The 21,154-nt window shown below is 41.6% G+C and overlaps 1 protein-coding gene across 14 annotated transcripts in view; it reads right to left on the bottom strand.

The window, feature by feature from the left end:
- The window catches only part of TRIO (trio Rho guanine nucleotide exchange factor), a 3,493,742-nt gene that overhangs the window by 2,849,508 nt on the left and 623,080 nt on the right, over window positions 1–21,154 (bottom strand). For all 14 annotated transcript variants that reach the window (XR_012724343.1, XR_012724344.1, XR_012724345.1 and 11 more), the window contains exon 16: window positions 10,912–11,086. Coding sequence is in view for 11 of the 14 variants with exons in the window: in XM_075314973.1 (XP_075171088.1) it covers window positions 10,912–11,086 (175 nt within the window). In the remaining 3 variants the exon portion in view is untranslated. The remainder of the gene's footprint in view (window positions 1–10,911; window positions 11,087–21,154) is intronic.

Raw genomic sequence — 21,154 nt, 5'->3', positions numbered from 1 at the left:
TGAGTCGATTGGTTTCAACTGAATTCATTCCATAGGATTTACGGCAGTCTAAAACTGAATTGGTATGAGTGTGAAAGGTTTGCTTGGATTGTAAATTTGCGTGTAAACTCCAAAAGTCGCAATATTTTGTAGCAGAAAAATTGCGACTTATTAATGTGTTTGCATCAGATTTCTGGCACAAGCACCTTAAATAAATCACTCCTCCTCGGAATTTACATTATTGTGCTAGGATTGCTACAAGATTGTCTTCCCATTATGCTTTATAGACCATCATGACAGACTAACAATGGAGCATATTTGCTGGTCCTGTGCTACAATCGTAAGATTCTGGGATTGTGTGAAAAGGGTGGTAATTGTCAATATTGCCAAATTGCACAAAGGACAAATCTTATATTCCATCCAATGATGTAAACTTTCCATATGGTCATTTTACTAGTTAAGAGTACTATTTCACTGTATGTTTTTCTTTGTAAAATTTACATCTGTGAAATAATATTCTTGTTTTATAATACATTTGATATGGTTGAACTTAAAAAGTAAAACATTCACTTAACCGCTTAAACAACTTGTCCACTACTGGGTAACTACTCACTGGATCACCTGAAGTTGAAGCATAAAATAACAATATGCTATATCTAGTTACTGGGACAGTTAGGAAGGGATTAGAAATATGCACCCAAGTTGGGGAGATGCAATTTTCAAGTCTTTTGTCAAGCAATTTCAGCCCCTCTTCCGGCTCTTCGATTGACATGGTTTTTTGCTTAAATGTGAAGATCAGATTATTGTTTGGATGGCCCCAGTGGTATAAGATGTAATTTTTCCTCAGAGCATCCGTAATAGGCTTATAGTCTCTTCTCCTTTTTAAAGTCTCCTTTGAAAGGTCGATAAATACTTTTAAGTTCTCGTGGGGGGATGGTAAAGTTTTGTTGTTTCGTAAGAAATCCATTAGTTTTTCTTTTGCTCTATAGAACATAAATCTCGCAATGACGTCTCTGGGGATTTCTTCTGCTAAGAATGTCGGTTTTGGGAGCCTGTGAACGCGTTCAAATGAATACTTTAATTCTGGGAGGGATGGTAAAGCTTTTTTCACTATGTTCCTTACGTACAGTGCCTACAAGTAGTATTCAACCCCCTGCAGATTTAGCAGGTTTGATAAGATGCAAATAAGTTAGAGCCTGCAAACTTCAAACAAGAGCAGGATTTATTAACAGATGCATAAATCTTACAAACCAACAAGTTATGTTGCTCAGTTAAATTTTAATACATTTTCAACATAAAAGTGTGGGTCAATTATTATTCAACCCCTAGGTTTAATATTTTGTGGAATAACCCTTGTTTGCAATTACAGCTAATAATCGTCTTTTATAAGACCTGATCAGGCCGGCACAGGTCTCTGGAGTTATCTTGGTCCACTCCTCAATGCAGATCTTCTCCAAGTTATCTAGGTTTTTTGGGTGTCTCATGTGGACTTTAATCTTGAGCTCTTTCCACAAGTTTTCAATTGGGTTAAGGTCAGGAGACTGACTAGGCCACTGCAACACCTTGATTTTTTCCCTCTTGAACCAGGCCTTGGTTTTCTTGGCTGTGTGCTTTGGGTCGTTGTCTTGTTGGAAGATGAAATGACGACCCATCTTTAGATCCTTGATGGAGGAGCGGAGGTTCTTGGCCAAAATCTCCAGGTAGGCCGTGCTATCCATCTTCCCATGGATGCGGACCAGATGGCCAGGCCCCTTGGCTGAGAAACAGCCCCACAGCATGATGCTGCCACCACCATGCTTGACTGTAGGGATGGTATTCTTGGGGTCGTATGTAGTGCCATCCAGTCTCCAAACGTCACGTGTGTGGTTGGCACCAAAGATCTCGATCTTGGTCTCATCAGACCAGAGAACCTTGAACCAGTCTGTCTCAGAGTCCTCCAAGTGATCATGAGCAAACTGTAGACGAGCATTGACATGACGCTTTGAAAGTAAAAGGTACCTTACGGGCTCGTCTGGAACGGAGACCATTGCGGTGGAGTACGTTACTTATGGTATTGACTGAAACCAATGTCCCAACTGCCATGAGATCTTCCCGGAGCTCCTTCCTTGTTAGCCTTGACTCTTCGGACAAGCCTGGCCTCGGCACGGGTGGAAACTTTCAAAGGCTGTCCAGGCCGTGGAAGGCTAACAGTAGTTCCATAAGTCTTCCACTTCCGGATGATGCTCCCAACAGTGGAGACAGGTAGGCCCAACTGCTTGGAAAGGGTTTTGTACCCCTTGCCAGCCTTGTGACCCTCCACGATCTTGTCTCTGATGGCCTTGGAATGCTCCTTTGTCTTTCCCATGTTGACCAAGTATGAGTGCTGTTCACAAGTTTGGGGAGGGTCTTAATTAGTCAGAAAAGGCTGGAAAAAGAGATAATTAATCCAAACATGTGAAGCTCATTGTTCTTTGTGCCTGAAATACTTCTTAATACTTTAGGGAAACCAAACTGAATTCTTGTGGTTTGAGGGGTTGAATAATAAATGACCCTCTGAATAAACTTTTCACAATTAAAAAAAAAATAAAAAAAGAAATAACATTCTTTTTTGCTGCAGTGCATTTCACACTTCCAGGCTGATCTACAGTCCAAATGTCACAATGCCAAGTTAATTCCGAATGTGTAAACCTGCTAAATCTGCAGGGGGTTGAATACTACTTGTAGGCACTGTATGTCATAAGGTTTGTGTTTTTGATCTTTTCTGGTATTCCTCGAAATTTTAAGTTACTTCTTCTGTCTCTATCTTCTCTATCAATCCATTTATTTCGTAGGAATTTTACCTCCTCTTTTAGCTTGTCTTGTTCTTTTTGTAAGTTCTTTGTGTCCTTTGAGAGTTCTTCCACATCTCATTCCGTTTTCTCCGATCTTGAGGCTATCATTGCCATAGATGTTTTCAATTCATCTAAGTCAGTTTTAAGCGATTTGTTGTAAGCACTGAAAAGGTTGTGGAAGAATCCCCGATCCAGTGGCTGGCCCACATTGTAGTTCACCATGAATTCTTCGTTGTTTAAATCTCTTCTGGCTTCTTTTTTGACTGGGCTTGAATTGGAAGAATCGCTCCTGTCTAAGTCTGTGTCATCAGGTAGATTTGTGACTTGGGCAGGGTTGTATTTGCTTTCCATTTCTTTTCTTTTCTTATTTAACCGTAACATCAAGTGATGGAGTGAGATCAGGTGCCCATAGGTCCCTATTGTTGTCTCCGCTATTTTTCCTTGATGATGGAGTAGGATCTTGGGCTGTTGGCGGGGAGGGGGGTTGGGTCCATGCACTCCTCATACATGGTTTCATTGTCTACTGTTTCACTATTAGGATTATTTTTGATTTTGGGTGGCATTGTGTATTAATAGGAGCTTTATATTGTGCTTTTATTCTACTTTTACAATGTAGTTTATTGTGCAGGTTAACTATTGTGGCTTTAAGGATTTTTCTCCTTCTCTTACCTAATCCTCCCCTCTCCCTCCTGTAAAGTAGTTGTTTCAGTCGAATGTCTCCCCTGTCACATCTATAGTTTCCAATTTTGTTTTTGGATATTCTTAAGTACTTAAATTCCTCTACTTTATGGGATCTGGATATGAACAGGTGAGTGGTAGTATTATGGTACAGACCCTTATGGGAGGGTATATTTGGGGTTCCATTGTGGGTCAGGCCCTTATGATGTGGTATGCTCAAAATCTGCTTATTTGTGGGGTCTTTTGTAGTATAACTCTAAATTAAAGTTTTAATTAGGCCCTTTAAATGTATGGAACGGAAGGTACGGTACTGTACATACACATACACAGCATGCGTGAGCTCACATTTGGTAGTGTCTCTGCCACAGGGATCACCCCCCTCCTCCTGGGTCTGTTGCTGTGGGTACTTTTTAAACAAGTTAAACAGCATACATTGAGTTACTCAGCTCCTATGGAGCGTTATCTGAGAACTAAGTGTATAGTATACCCAATTTACATATATCTCCTATCTGCAGAGCCTGGTAATGCTTTGTTGTATTAACAACCTGTAAATGAGACAGCTAACAAACATTATATACATATTATATATATATATATATATATATATATATATACACATACATACATACATACACACACACACACACACACTAACACACAAAAAGAGGCTTACTCAGTTACTCTTGGTAGTCTTAAGAGGTTGGTAGTCTTAAGAGGTAAGCAAAAAACCATGTCAATCGAAGAGCCGGAAGAGGGGCTGAAATTGCTCAAAGACTTGAAAATTGCATCTCCCCAATCTGGGAAGGAAAAAAGATGATCCCAATAGATAATTATCAGTGCACCCTCGCTCAAATCCCTTATATGAATCGGACCAACCTAATAGGCAGAAAACACTAGCCCACAAGGAGAAATTTGTTGTAATATATCTCCCACAATATATTTACCTTGAAGCTTCACCCCATGTTTATGTTTAAAATAGTTACCTCAAGTTTACCTGACATGATCAATAACATGACAAAAAGTATCCCCAGCAGGAGGAAGATCAAATATCTAGACAACACCAAGAGAAAAAGCCTAAAAAAAAAAAAGCTATCAACCACCAAGATGACCACAAAATTCCTGACTATCAACGTCAATGGGTTAAACTCGCCACAAAAAAGGTTTCTCATATGGAGGGACATCCAAAAATTCAAAGCAGATATAATTGGACTACAGGAAACAAAATTCGCCCTAGAAAAAACACCCAAATTTGAACATAAATCATTCCCAACAATCCTTCTCTCTTCAAATGAAAAGAAAAAATCAGGTGTGGCTCTCATTATAAGAGACTCCATAAGATTTGAAGAACTGAAAATGATAATTGACCCAGAAGGTAGATATCTAATAGTCATCTACAAACTAAATAACACTACATACACACTAGCCAACAAGCCAACAAATACGCTCCCAACAAGGGACAAATTACCTTCCTAAATAGAGTACTATCTTTAATTAGATCACACCTAAGGGGATCTCTTTTACTTTTCGGAGATTTTAACGCCATACCTAACCCTAAATTCGACTCTTCAACCAAAGGCAGGGTACTCAATGTCACCCTTGATTCTTGGATGAACCGAGAGGAGCTATACGACATCTTTAGATGCCTAAATACAACCTCAGTAGAATATACTTATTATTCAAACCCCCACAGATTCTTTTCAAAAATTGACCTAGTCCTTTCTGACATCAATATCTTATAGAAAATTAAACAAATTACCATTCACCCTAGTGTGGTCAGACCACTCTCCCATCACATTTGAAATCCTCACCAATCATCACATAAATAAAACTTGGAGAGCCAACTCGTTTCTATTCGCCCACCCAGACCATAGCCTAAAAATACAAATTGATTTAAAAAATTATTTCAAATATAATGACATAGAAAATATCTCTATCACAACTCTGTGGCAAGCCCATAAGGCAGTCATCAGAGGAACCCTGATCCAACTTAACGCTAAGATTAATAAAATTAAACAAAAGAAAACCTAAGAGATTATAAATAAAATTAGAGAACTAGAAAATTCACAAGCAAATAGTCCATCAGATGACACACAAAAAGAAATTGTAAAACTCAGACTAGATTTAAAAAACATTCTCTCAAACTAATACGAAAGATTCATACTGACCTCAAAATCCAATTTTTACCATCTCATGAATAAACCTTCGGGTTTTTTAGCCAGAAGAACAAGAATTCTGAGATCTAAGACCAAAATCTTACAGATAAGAGATAGGGACAACAAAATTTACAAAAATCCAAAAGACATTTCATTAAAATTCGAGGAATTTTTTAACAACCTATATAACTTAAAAAATAATAAACTCGAAGACAAACCCACTAAGGAAGACATCAATCAATTCCTTGACTCGATTCAGTTACCCTCTCTGTCTAACGAAGATTTAAATTTTCTAAACACCCCATACAAAAACAGTGACATAATGGCTACAATAAACTCTCTAAAACAAAATAAAGCACCAGGACCAGATAGAATTCCCAATGAGTACTACAAAAGGTTTGCTACAATCTTAACCCCATATTTAACCACCCTCATCAATGAACTATCACTAGGCTTAAAGTTACCTGAGGAGATGCAAGAAGCCACTATATTAGTTTTGTATAAAGAAAAGGGAGACAGAGACCTCATTGTAAACTATAGACCCATTTCGCTCCTAAATTCTGACCTGAAAATATTGGCAAAAACCCTAGCCACCAGACTACAAAAAATAGTACTGAACCTTATACACAAAGATCAAGTGGGGTTCATTGCGAACAGAGGAGCAGAAGACGCTACCAGACGAATCCTAAACCTACTCACTCACTCACGGGAAACTAAGACTCCCAGTGTCTTTATCACAATTGATGCTGAGAAGGCATTTGACCGGGTTCAGTGGAACTACTTACTTCAAACTTTAAAAAAATTTGGCTTCAATGGGAGGGTATTAGACCTTATAAAATCATTCTACTCAAACCAGTCTGCAAGAATTTTAACAAATGGTTTCCTCTCGGGTAAAATCAACCTCTCGAATGGAACAAGGCAGGGGTGTCCTTTTTCCCCGTCATTGTTCGATCTTTTCATTGAGCCCTTGGCGGAGAAGATCAGGGTGGACAGCCTGATTAGGGGCATCCCTGCTAATAACAGACAAGTTAAAGTGTCACTTTTCGGAGATGACATCCTACTCTTTCTATCAGATCCACTGAACACAGTCAAACAGACCTTGGAAGTTTTTAAAGAATTCTCAAGGGTCTCATTATATAGAGTCAATATGGATAAAACCCAGGCTATGCACCTCAATCTGGATCAGGATCTATTAAAAGTCCTACAATCGGAAATCAAATTTCAGTGGAATGTGGACAACATGTCTTATTTAGGTATAAAACTAACAAAAAACACAAAGGACTGCGCTAACCAGAATATTACTGACATTTATAATACCATCCAAAAAGATCTACAACATCTATCCAAAGTAGAGCTTTCCTGGTTAGGAAAAATAAACACCTACAAAATGCTGGAACTTCCCAAGCTACTTTATATATTCAGAACTATCCCATTACCAATCAAGAAGAAGCTTATACAAAAACTCCAAACTCAACTAACATCTTTTGTATGGGGTAAAACTAAACCTTGAGTAGCACAATCTACCCTAAACAAAAACAGAATCAATGGGGAGTTGGGGATGCCAAACATATTGGCCTACTATCAAGCAATGACTATTAAAAGCAGCCAGAAGTATTGGAACAGAGATGATAAACCTGCATGGGTGGGACTTGAAGATTCTTACTGTCCAAATATAGAAGTTGGAGACCTTGTGGTGGCCTACCTATGCGACTCTAAAAAGCGACTACCTAAGGAGGTAATCACCAGGAACTCAATAATAACATGCAGGAAATTTGGAGCCCAATCTAGAAAAATACATGGCACCGAATCAATAGGTTGGATGAAGATCGAAACGCTTTCTGCATTCTCACCAAGATTAAAGCTCAACGACTGGAAATCCAGGGGAATATGCTTAATCTCAGACATACTCGATAACGATAAGCTGAAACCCTACCAAGACATAGCAAAAGAATTCAAACTAAAAGTCAAATAAGAAAACTTGGAAGATAATAGAACAAATATTCATGAAACCTAGCACCACCCTCCACCTTCCAAGTAACATCACGGCTCTCTTAAAGAATCCAAATAATCAAAACACTTGGAAAACCAAATATATCTACCAAATTTATAACGAAGATACAGATCTCCTTAACTTAAAACACTAGTGGAAAATCGAGTTAAAAATCCCAGAAAATCCATTTGAAGAAAGATTTCAAAAGTCATTGGTCACAGTCTACAAAAATATACCTTGCGTTGCTCTTCTAGAAACCAATTATAAGATAATAACCCACTGGTATTACACACCCCATAAATTGCATTTAATTAACCCAGATACCTCAAACAAATGCTGGAGAAACTGTGGAAATTCAGGCAACATAACTCACATATTTTGGTCGAGTCCAAAAATTTTGAAATTCTGGAGAGACATTCAATCACTTATAAGGTCCATTACACAGCTAGATGTAGCTCTAACTCCAGAATTAGTTCTTCTTCTCTTAAACATTGAAGCGATGCCTAAACATTTTAGGCCCATAGTAATACATATTCTACTAGTGTCCACTAATCTCATGGTATCCAAATGGAAAAGTGAGAAAGCTCCTAATATTCAAGAAGCTAAGGAGAAACTAACTCTACATAAAACTTTAGAGTACTACTATGCCATAAAAAATAATACTCAAAGTACCTCACCAAATGGGACCCATGGCCAGAGCCCAATCACTGACAGACTATATAGCCCAACTGACGTTAAGAAAACACTAACTATATTCGAGAAATACAAGCTCACTAATAATTTCAGGCTTGAAACTCTAGTCTTTGATACCTCCCTGATCTAAAACTCACTAGAATTATATGTTTCTGATCTCGCAAATTTGCTGGACTGTCTACAGAATCCATGTCAGAAAGTTGTTAATTCTATTTGTTGTTTAGTTATGTTTTGCAAAAAGTTAATTCATAATCAATTGATTTGACCAACAAAATATACTGCTTGATGTATCAACACTAACAAACTGGGGGGGGGTCAAAATATATGCATTTTCTTAACCTTGTTATTACTATCTATATGTCCTTAAATTTTGTAACGCATGATTTCAAGATTTGTTAACTACAAAACCTAATAAAAATCATTTGAATAGAAATATGCACCCAGACCTGCTTGTGGTTGTGGGTGCATATTGGACCTGACAGGTTCCCTTTAATTTAGTGTCATCAGGGGGCAGAGGATTTTTGCAGTGACCACAGCCTTTGTACACTTCCTGAAACGAAGCATCATTATGACGCTCGTTCCAGGGGCTTCTCTGTCCCCTCTATGTTCTTCCCCGCTGTCAATGCATTGTCCCTCTTTATGCTGTGCACTGTGCAATCTGCACAGCGCTCACTCTGTTAGGGTACTTTCACACTTGCGTTAATTACCTTCCGTCACAATCCGCCCTTTTGGAAACCAGCGGAATCCGTTAACTGATTCCGTTGTTTCCCATAGACTTGTATGGACGACGGATTGTGCCGGGCGGAAGCAACGCAGCAGCTAACGTTTTTGAGCAGCGGAATCCTTAGGATTTCACTGTGCATGCTCTCTCTGGCTCCCTGCACATGTAACCAGGATACACATCGGGTTACTAAGCAAAGCGCTTTGCTTGGCTACGTGTGCAGGAAGCCCGACACTTCCCCGTTCGGCTCCGCCCCCTCCCACACTCAGCATGTACACACGCGCACACACACACACACACACACACACACACACAAACAAACACACAGACCCACACACACTCACCTGTCCCCAGCGATGCAGTCACCCGGCACTGACATCCTCAGGGCCATGGCCCCGCTCGGCTCTACCCACCCCACACTCCGCCCCCCACACTCCGCCCCACGCACACCACCTCGGTGGCCGAACTACCAGCTGATCACCCGGCGACCGGCTGCTGTGAGCGATCAGCTGATCATCCAGTGACCGACTACTGTTAGCGATCAGCTGATCACCCGACGATCGGCTGCTGTGAGCAATCAGCTGATCACTCGGCGATCGGCTGCTGTAAGTGATCAGCTGATCGTTCACAATAGTCTGCTGCCGGTAAAACTGTAAAAAAACAAACCAAAAAAAACGGATTCTGTGGTTTTGCAGCATCCGTTGTGCCACTATATGCAACACATCCGTTGCATCCGTCACACAACGCAATGCAACTCAGATTAGTAATGACCAGCTGTGTCTTTACCTGGCAATCAGGAGACCAGTGAAGACACCAGCGGAAGCATTGCAGGTTTCCTGAATGCCAGGTATAAACAGTGCTGATCATTACAGATCTGAGCAGATAACAGAGCAAGCACCATGCAAGGTGTAGATCACAGAGGGCAGGGAGGGACAGTAAAAGCAGGGAATGACACAGAATAACATACCAGTCCCTGAAACGAGCATCATGATTTCACTTTGTTTAAGGGGGGGAACAGAGGCTGCATTCACTGCCACAGCCTCTGCCCCCGGATGACACTGAGTATCCCAGCATGCACTGGGATTCTCAAACGAATCATCAGACAGAAAATAGAATAGCAGTTAGTGCAGTTATGGAGCTGGGGGGAATTTTTAATACAAGTATATTAGATTATAGCATTAGAGATTTATATTAAATTTCCTTATGTCTTCGGACCACCCCTTAAATTCAGCTCAATATGAAGTGATAAAAATGAATACAAAACAATAATAAGCGTAATTACTGTCAACCAGTTGATCTGGTTCTCCACAAGTCATAGACTCATGTGGCCTGTAATAAAAGCACACAACATACACTTGTTCTAATCCTGTGTTGTGTTTTATTTAGAGACAGAATGAGCTATTATTGTGTAAAACTAAGCACTTTATTAGTTTCTCTAAATAACTAGAGGTACTATTACATAAAACACGCTTCAATTTTTTCCTGAGTTCTTGGTTTACAGCATAATTTAGTAGTACAACTGATTGTATCCTGGGTGTTTTGCATAACTGTCCAACTTAGCTCATATTGTTAGAAATAAAAGAAGTAAAGCACATGATAAATTCTGAAAAACACAATTTATGATTTTGACTCAAGCAGCTGCTCATTTTATAAACTTAACTTTCTTGGATTTCAAAATCTAAACATCCGAGTTGACCACTAAAGGTATGTAGAGAATCAGCCTGATAGTGCCAGTATAGCACTGGCTTTGGGGTATATAGGAAATCAAATCCTGGTAATTGGTTCCCTTTAATAATCAGTCTCTATGTGATCTGGAAGACATCATATGATAATGCATCCATAAAAAAGTTACCACAAGTAGAAAATAAACATGAAAAAAAAGCTTACATCAATTGCATCTCTCTCAAAAATGCGTAGCTGCAGAAAAAGTTCAAGTTTCACTTTTCTTTCTTGGAAAAGCTCTTCCATCTGAGATTGAGCTTCATCCAACTGCTGGAGAACACTTTCAATATGATTAATAGAGCTGTTGTGTGGAGCCTTATTACAGGAAATTGCAGAATCCCTTAAAAACACAAAGGAGAAGAAAAAACACCATTTAGCTTATTCAGTTATGAAATTTACCATTAAATAGTTTAATGACAAGCATACATTGTATTTTAGGTGTGTACAACCATGCCATTCTTTAAAGCCAAAATCAGCTTGACCTGTTAAGAGGGGGGACTGTAAAAATGGTATGTTAATTTTACTTTGGAGGTCAGTAGAATTATCGTATATAAGAATAAGGCTGCACATCAAACTTAGATAATGGTATAATGCCTCAAGCATATGGAAAAATATTGGAATATACAATGAAAAATGCTACTTGCTAATTTGAACATGTGAATAATGAATTGCATACCTGCTATGAATATTAGGAAAAAGGAGATATTTAGCAATCGCATTGATCAATGTAACTGAGCCCCAAAACCTCGTCAAGGTATATCTCTATATTGGGGTCCCTAGCTCTGTGACCCTAACTGTGTGTCATCTCATTGCAATTAAAAACTGCTATGGGTGGAGAGGGGTAACTAAGGACTTTCTTATATAGGAGATGGAAAAAACATGGCCGAAAGGGGCGGAGCTGTGTTCACATTCAGAAAAAAAACTACATATAACTGAATAGGATAACTGAAGTGAGCACTAATATATATATATATGAGTACAAGCCAAAAATACATACTATATATAAGAATAAGGCTGCACATCAAACTTAGATAATGGTATAATGCCTCAAGCATATGGAAAAATATTGGAATATACAATGAAAAATGCTACTTGCTAATTTGAACATGTGAATAATGAATTGCATACCTGCTATGAATATTAGGAAAAAGGAGATATTTAGCAATCGCATTGCGATTGCTAAATATCTCCTTTTTCCTAATATTCATAGCAGGTATGCAATTCATTATTCACATGTTCAAATTAGCAAGTAGCATTTTTCATTGTATATTCCAATATTTTTCCATATGCTTGAGGCATTATACCATTATCTAAGTTTGATGTGCAGCCTTATTCTTATATATAGTATGTATTTTTGGCTTGCACTCATATATATATATATATTAGTGCTCACTTCAGTTATCCTATTCAGTAGAATTATCGTGACACCAAATTTAGAATATGGGTACACAGTGTCTTTAAGACGCAGGTACACCTGACAAGTTTTTCCTAGGTGCTTCAGAAAAAAAAACATTGGTCTTTTACATGAAGCAGCTTCGCCAACAGTTTCATCAGTGTCTTTATTCTATACGGGGGGTTGCTAATAATCTTTGGCTTTGTGATCTTTTTTTTGTTTCTATGGTAATAAATGTTACATCACATGAAAGCCTTATGTGTCTAATATATGTTTTCAAAAATTTGTGTTTGTTGCTTATGGCAACAGTGTTCTACGCACGCAAGAAAACAAAATAGAGTTGTCGAATGCGATATTCACAGCAACTGAGAGCAAAAGAGTGATAAAATTATTGTTTTTGCAAGGAAAGTCCGCAAAAAATATTCATGGTGATATGTCGCAGACATTGGCGGGATCAATGCCCTTCATATTCCACAGTTAAGAACTGGGTTGCCAAATTTAGAACGGGCCACTTCAGCAGCAATGATGAGGAAGACCGAGAGTGGTTGTTGTTCAGGAGATTGTCGATGCTGTGCACAGCTTCATACTGGAGAATGGACGAATTTCAGCTAAAGCAATAGCAGACATCGTGGGGATTTCCCTTCAATGTGTTTGTGTCATTATCCATGAACATTTATACATGAGATAGCTACCTGCAAAGTGGGTCCCCAAATATTTGACATCAGATCAGAGAAGCATGCAACTGAAAACTTCCAGGTCCATTTGTCAGCATTTCCAGACTGAAAGCGTCCTGGAGACCTTGATCTATTTGTATAACCCTGAAAACAAGAAGCAGTGACGGCACAATGGTTCTCCTCATCCAAAGAAGTTCAGGATGCAAAAATCAGCCAAGGTGATGGCGTCTGTGTTCTGTGAAAATGAGGGCGTGCTGCTAGTGGACTACCTTCAAAAGGGTTTCACCATCAATGCAAGGTATTACATTGGACTTTTGGACCAAATGAAGACAGCTCTGAAAGCCAAAAGGCGTTGCAAGCTGTCCAAAGTAATCTTGTTCCTGCAAAACAACACCTCTGCTCATAACTGCACAAGCGACCACGGCAAAACAGGCAGAGCTGTGCTTTCAGCTGGTTGACCACCCACCTTATTCATCAGATCTAGCTCCCTCCAACTATCATCTGTTTTCAAAGCCGAAGAAACACCTCAAGGGTACCAAATTTCACACCATTTCGGATACCATGGCTGCTACGGGTGCCTGGTTTGAGGCACAACTGAAATTCTTCTTTTTGCTAGTCTTACTAAACTTTGAATACCGATGTAAGAAGTGTTTTGATATCAGTGGAGAGTATGTCGAATAAATGTGAAGTTTCATCATATCTAATTTCTTTCTGGGTAAAGCCAAAGACTTATCAGCAGCCTCTTGTAATTTACACTGTAAAAGTGACCGGGATGCGATAAGAAGAATATACATGCTACTTCTTTTAACCACTTCATGGTTTCCGAACCATGAAAGTTAAAACAAGTGAAAAAGGACTGAACACGTGCAAAGCAATGTCAATTTTACACAACAATTATGTTCATGTTTTGCAATGCTTTTCCAAAAAGTCTATATGTGGAATCCAACTAAATTAGATGCCATGGGAACATCCATTATAAAGTTTTTTGTGTGTAAATAAAGTGTTTTTTTGTTTTTTTTTTCTAATTGCATTTAGAACTAAAATGTTTGAATGAAATACATTTATAAATAAAATACATTCCGAACTATATAATTTAATATTTTGCAGACGCAGTGTGGAAAAATGGAGACATTAATTTTTTTCTCTACTGTATACAAAAGTAGGATACCACTGTAAGTAAATCTAAGTCAGTAAATAGCTACTCCAAATCTCCTGAAGAGGAGCCAAACATAACCAATTATAGCAATAAGGACAAGTGTATGGGTATGTTCACACGCTGCAGAAATGCAGTGCTTTTTTCTGCACCAAAACCTAAAGTGTTGGCAGGAAAAATGCTGCATACAATACACACATTTTTCTTTTTACTTTTTCTGTATGATTCACAGCTTTCACCTATTTATTTGAAAAAAATGTTTGTGACTTTTTGGCATCTGTGCTTCAATTTACCATAGTTCCTCCAAAATGGCTGAAACTGGAGTGGGATGGGGGACTTGATGGCACTGTTTGTCCAATTCATGACAAGTTGTGTTGTTCCTTATCCCAGCAATCTTACTGCAGTCCTTTTTCTGAAGTTCCTGATTCATTAAGAGTGGTGTGCCTCTTAAAGGCGTACTCCGTGGAGATAAAAAGTTGTTCTAATGGCCATACCCTGAAACTATAAAGATGAGATCCATAGGGCTGGGTCTTATCCTCACAGTACCTACAATTCAGTTCAACACTGGAGCTCATCTTTAGTGTTACCCATCCCTCTCTTCTGGGACGTTACATCACACATCAGAGTGATGACTTGCTCCCTGCTACTAGGAGCTACCAGAGACATGATAATATCTACTTCTATTCAGTCCCACATAAAATGGTGTGGCCTGCTCCCTGATCTAGGACTGCAGGGAATTAGATATTAACAGGGGGCTGGGAGCTACTAGCAGCAGGGAGCAGGCCATGCCTCCTGAAGTGTGATGTAAGGTCCCAGAAGGGAGGAAGAGCACCAACGAGCACCTTGGGTGGGAGGGCACGAAGGAGAAGCTTCGGCACATAGAATTGCAGGGACTTTGAGGATGGGAAACAACACTATGGATCTCATCTTTCTAGTTTACGAGCTGTACCACCCGGCGTTGCCCGGGATAGTAACTGTCTCTCCCAGTCTGTCTCTCCCTGATCTAACCTACAGAGTCCAAAAAAATCACATTACTGCAGCTCACACCAATAAAATACATATGGAATTTGTTCTCTTCCAATGCACTCACTTGCAGATCTACTCAGATGGTACATTTTTACTGTCTCGTACTCCACAGATTTATACAGAAACTGTTATAATGTATCTAGTCTTCAATGCTATAAAATGTAAATATTATATTCCAATAAACACAAAAAAATGTAAATACGGTAAGTGATCTATGTAAGATCATACCATGTTAAACTCTTGACCGACCCTCGAAAAGTATAAATCCAGGATTAGGTGGACTCTAACGTGGTAACAGGTTTTACGCAAGGCGCTTATTTTCATCATGTGATTTTATTTTATTTATTTTTAAGAGATGTACAGTATTTTTCGGATTATAAGTCGCACTCTTCCTCCCAAAAATTTACACCAGCGCAATTTTTGAAACAAAATTTTTTATGCGTTAGGAAGGGTTCAAAGTTCATCAGCAATTTTTCATTTTTCCAACAAAATTTACAAAAAAAAATTTTTAGGCACCACATCACATTTGGAGTGATTTGAGAAACCTAGGTGACAAATACACAAAAGTGACCCCATTCTAAAATTTGCAGCCCTCACTCTGCTCGAAACCACATCCAAGAAGTTTTAGGAGCTTTAGGAGCTTCACAGCAACCAAAGCAATGTAGAAGGAAAAAAAATGAAAATTTTACTTTTTTACATAAAAATGTTATTTTAGCCATAAAATTTAGGATTTTCACAAGGGGATCAGGAAAAAATGCACCATAAAATAAATTGTGCAATTTCTCCTGAGTACACTGATATCTCATATGTGGTGGAAATCAATTGTTTGGGCGCACAGCAAGGCTCGGAAGGGAAGGAGCATCATTTGAATTTTTATAAGCAAAATTGGAATCATTAGCGGATGCGACGTTGCGTTTGGAGACCCCCTGAGGCGCCTAAACAATGGAGCTCCTCCACAAGTGACCCCATTTTGGAAACTAGACCCCTCATGGAATTTATCTAGATGTTTAGTGAGCACTTTGAACCTCTGGGGGCTTCACAAAAGTTAATAACTTTGAGCCGTGAAAATAATAAAAAAAAACTTTTTCCACTAAAAATTGTTACTTCAACCAGGTAGCTTTTTTTTCACAAGGGTATCAGGAAAAATTGCACCATTAAATGTATTGTGCAATTTGTCCTGAGTACACAGATACCACATATGTGGTGGAAATCAAATATTTGGGCGCACAGCAGGGCTCGGAAGGCAAGGAGTGCCATTTGACTTTTCAAACGCAAAATTGTCTGGAATAGTTAGCGGATGCCATGTTGTGTTTGGAGACTCTCTGAGGTGCCTAAACAATGGAGCTCCCCCACAAGTGACCCCATTTTGGCAACTAGACCCCTTATGGAATTTATCTAGATGTTTAGTGAGCACTTTGAACCCCTGGAGGGTTCACAAAAGTTTATAATGTTTAGCCATGAAAATATATATTTTTGTTTTATACCACGAAATTATTATTTAAACCAGGTAACTTTTTTCATAAGGGTATCAGGAAAAAATGCACCATAAAACATATTGTGCAATTTCTCCAGAGTACACAGATACATCATATGTGGTGGAAAGTAATTGTTTGGGCGCACGGCGGGGCTGAGAAGACAAGGAGCGCCATTTCACAGCAAAATTAGTTGGAATTATTAGCGGACGCCATGTTGCGTTTGGAGATCCCCTGAGGTGCCTAAACAATGGAGCTACCCCACATGTGACCCCATTTTGGAAACTAAATGCCCCTCCATACAAAAAAATATTAGTTTGGCGAAATAAAAAAATACGGACGTCAGTGAAAAAATTATGAGCGCCTGCAACTGACACTAAGGCAAGTGCCACACGAGATCGATGCATGAATCTCACATCGCATCATCCAGCACAGCCGCACACTCCTGTCTGGAAGAGAGCGACCGTGCCGGATGATGCGATGTGAGACTCATGCATCTCTCTCACGTGTGGCACTGGGCTGACTCTTACAATATTCAGTAAAAAATACTGTAGTTGACGATTACTAAAGTATAATTTTACTGGCCCTAAACAAAGTTTATTTCTATTTCTTTCTTAGGTTACAGAAAAAAAAAATCAGGATGCACGCACGGATGTGCTGCAAAAAGGGAGGGGGGTACGACTAGGTGGGATGGAAAAAAAGATGGATGGAGGATGGGAGAGTGCGTGGTGAATGGAGGCGTGGAGGAAGATGGGAGGGGGGAGGAAGGGGTGATGGGGAGGAAGGGGTGATGGGGAGGAAGGGGTGATGGGGAGGAAGGGGTGAGGGGGAGGAAGGGGTGATGGGGAGGAAGGGGTGAGGGGGAGGAAGGGGTGAGGGGGAGGAAGGGGTGAGGGGGGAGGAAGGGGTGAGGGGGGAGGAAGGGGTGAGGAGGGGGAAGGGGTGAGGGGGGGGAAGGGGTGAGGGGGGGAAGGGGTGAGGGGGGGAAGGGGTGATGGGAAAGGGAGGTGAGATTGGGGATAGCTACCTTACAGGATGGATCTAGACAACAGGCTCACAGCAGGTGGGGGAGGCAGCAGACGGAGTGAGGTGAGAGATGGGGGAGGGGGCAGCAGATGCATCAGATGGGTGAGAGGTGGGAGAGGGGGAAACAGATGCAAAAGGGAGAGAGGTGGGGGAGGAGGCAGCAGATGCAGGATGGTGAAAGGTGGGGTAGGGGGTAGCAGATCCAGGAGAGAGAGAGGTGGGGAGGGGCAGCAGATGCAGGAGGGTGAGAGGTGGGGGAGGGGGAAACAGATGCAGGAGGGAGAGAGGTGGGGGAGGGGGCAGCAGATGCAGGATGCTGAGAGGTGGGGGGGGGCAGCAGATGCAGGAGGGTGAGAGGTGGGGGAGGGGGCAGAAGATGCAGGAGGGAGAGAGGTGGGACAGAGAAGGCAGCAGATCGAGGAGGGGGCAGCAGCTGATGAGAGCGGTGGTGAATGAAGGGGGGCAGCGGCTAAATGGGGAGAGCGGTGGCGGATGAAGGTGGGCAGCGGCTGATGGGGAGAGCGTTGGCGCATTTAGGGGGGCAGCGGCTGATTGGGAGAGCGGTGGAGAATGAAGGCAGGCAGCGGCTGATGGGGAGAGTGGTTAAGAATGAAGGCGGGCATCGGATGATGGGCAGAGCGGTGGCGCATGAAGGCGGGCAGCAACTGATGGGGAGAGCGATGTAGAATGAAGGCGGACAGCGGCTGATGGGGAGAGTAGTGGCGGATGAAGGCGGGACAGCAGATAGAGATGGGCGGTGGCAGATCAGAGACCGTTGCGGCAATGGATCAGTGCGGTGACTACTACTACTACTCCTGCTGCAGCGGCTGAAAGGGGGCAGTTGCGGGGGCTGATTGGGCGCAGTGGTGGGCACTTACCAAATTGCACTTGCAGGGATCACTCTCCTCGGCTTTCACGGATGGAGTGAAGCTGAGGGGAGTGGTCACCTGCATGTCATTGGCCCCAAATCCAAGGGGATTGAGGTAATTGGAGAGATCGGTCACAAGGCCGATCTCGCCAATCAGAGCTGGGGGTGGGTGAAACAAAGTTCACCCAGCTCCAGCCAATGATCAGTGCTACAGCTGCACTGATCATGGCTGGATTTCAATGTTTCAGCCATTTTCAATGGCTAAAATATCACGGTGGCTGTGATTGGCTGAGCGACGTTCGTCAATTACAGCCTCCGTAGGTCCGGGGGTAAATACCACCCCTCCTGAAGTCAGGCAGAGGTCCCCTCCTCTCCGAATCTAAGGTTTTGCACACCGATCGCAGCCACCGGGGCCGCGATTTCGCCATGACGTACTGGGTACATCATGGGTCGTTAAGTACCATGTCACCATGATGTACCCAGTACGTCATGGGTCGTTAAGGGGTTAAGATTTTAGAATATGTTTGAAGAAACCATTATTCTTGTTTTGAAGGATGTTTATGTCAACAGTGTTAAAAATAAAAACTTTGACAGAGCATGTATTGTTCCCAAAATATACGAAACTATAAATCTTAAAAATCTTTTCAGGTAGACAGCACAGTACAGTACCGTCAATTGCCCCCCTCCCCATAAGGGCTTAAAACACCAGGGAGATACGGTCCATGCAAGACAGGCTGTGGGCCGTTATTTATTTATTTTTTTAAATCAAAACATGCATTAGCAGACCAGTGGCAGCCGTAAGCTTCTCTTTCCAAGAACGCTGACCGTAACCTCTACACAACATTTGGAGACACATCTTGTAGTCTCTGCCTTCCATAACACTAGTACAGTAGCATCAAATGCCCCCTCCCCATAGGGCCCTAAAACACCAGGGCATTACAGTCCATGCAATACACAGGCTGCGGCCCGGCATTTCAATTTTAAAAATCAAGAAATGCCTTAGTGCCAGGTGTAGTCCTCTTGCCCCCAGAAGAGTGGCACTAGAGACCAAAGCAAACTTGGAGACCCTAACTTGACGTCTCCACATTTTCAAAAATTAAGGTAAGGCAACAGGAAAAGTGGCCACAAGTGGCACGCAATACTGATAGGCAAAAATTCAACATAGCTGCGTGGGACTGGCATTGGAACAAGGTCTGAAAAAACATTATTTTCATCAGAGCAAGCAAGATGACAGACAGGCATAGGCCTCTTGCTCACAGAAGCCTGGCACTACACCATGGTCTATTCTGCACAGTGTGGGACTGAGGTGGCAAAGTCACTGGACATCCACGACTTGTTCATCTTTATGAACACTAAGCGGTCTACGCTTTTAGGGGACAGTCAGCTGCGCTTATCCGTCAATACACCGCCATAAGCGCTGAAGACACGTTTTGAGAGAATGCTTGCTGCCAGGCAGGCCAAAACTTCCAAGGTGTGACTGGCGAACAAGGGCCACTTCCATCTTTAAACACCGAAATGCAAAAGAGTCCTACCCTACCCTTAATTGCATCGATATTGAGCTCTAGATAATCCAGCACCATCCTCTCTAGTCGTTAACTATGTGTCAGCCCTGTTTTGCTGGTGCATGCAATAGTGTAAAAAATGTGTTCCAACAAGCATAAAAATTGGTTCTGGCACTTGAATGCTGCTGCTAATTGTTTCTACGTTGAGGACATTTTCTGTACCCATCACCTCTACCTCCTTCACTTGATGCTCGGCTCCTGCACCTTCACTACCAGTTTCTCTGTTACCATGAGCCCGCCTCCATCGATGGCCTACACTCTCCTGTGACACCCACAATAGCGACAAATGTCGGGACCTTACAGGAAATATTATCCCTTCCTCATCCTCCTCTGCGACCCCAACCTCCTCCCGCAGACTATTCAAAGCGTGCTCCAACATTTAGCTGAGCAGAAGTGTGATGCGGCTGACGGCATTGTCAGCGCTAACCATTTTTGTAGCCATTTAAAAACTAGCAAGGAGGTTACAGAGGGCCTTTATCTGTGCCTACTCTGCAAACGTGATTTGCCCAACATCCGTACGGCGTTGTCCAAGGTTATGCCTCAAGGTGTACTGCAACATGCTTTGCTGCTGTTGGAACAGTCACTGCAACATGTGCATAGTGGAATTCCACCGTGTCAGCACATTACATATCAGCTAGCAAGCTGGTGGCTGAAACTCGTTTGTATCTTTGCCAGTCGATTTGCCGCGGGGTGCAAACAGCAAAAGTGAGCACACACTAATTGTACCTTGTGCAGCAGTGCATCCAGCCCAGGATACTGCACTAGAGGTTTCAGTACAACTAGGTTCAGAATGTGAGCCATGCAAGGCACATGTGTGATGTTGCCCAAGCGTAGGGTTGCTATTAGATTTGCATAATTGTCACACACGGCCTTCTCTGGCTCCAAGTTCTGTGGAGACAGCCACTGATTAAACTCGTCCCAGATAGCGGTCCCCAACACTGCAGCTGTGTGACTGTGTTTTCCAATGCAGATTAATTTCAACACTACCTGATTGCGTTGAGCCCTGGCAGAGCTGTAAGGAGGTGGGGGGATTCTCTCTGCACTCTTGGAATGCCTGTTAATTTAGTGGAGAGGTTGATGGAGCAGGTGGAGGCCCTAGAGGTGGAGGAAGCAAGAGAGTAAGTAGTAGATCCAGAATTTTCGCCAGCAAGCCTTGGGGATTTCAACACTTGGTTAGCAGCCCCTTCCCCACCTGCCCCCGCAGCCACCAGAGTAACCCAATGCCCAGTCAGGG

The sequence above is a fragment of the Anomaloglossus baeobatrachus genome, chromosome 6, assembly GCF_048569485.1.
Source record: "Anomaloglossus baeobatrachus isolate aAnoBae1 chromosome 6, aAnoBae1.hap1, whole genome shotgun sequence".
Lineage (NCBI taxonomy): Eukaryota > Metazoa > Chordata > Amphibia > Anura > Aromobatidae > Anomaloglossus > Anomaloglossus baeobatrachus.
The sequence above is the reverse complement of the archived record's forward strand: the minus strand, read 5'-3'. Positions and strand labels throughout refer to the sequence as shown.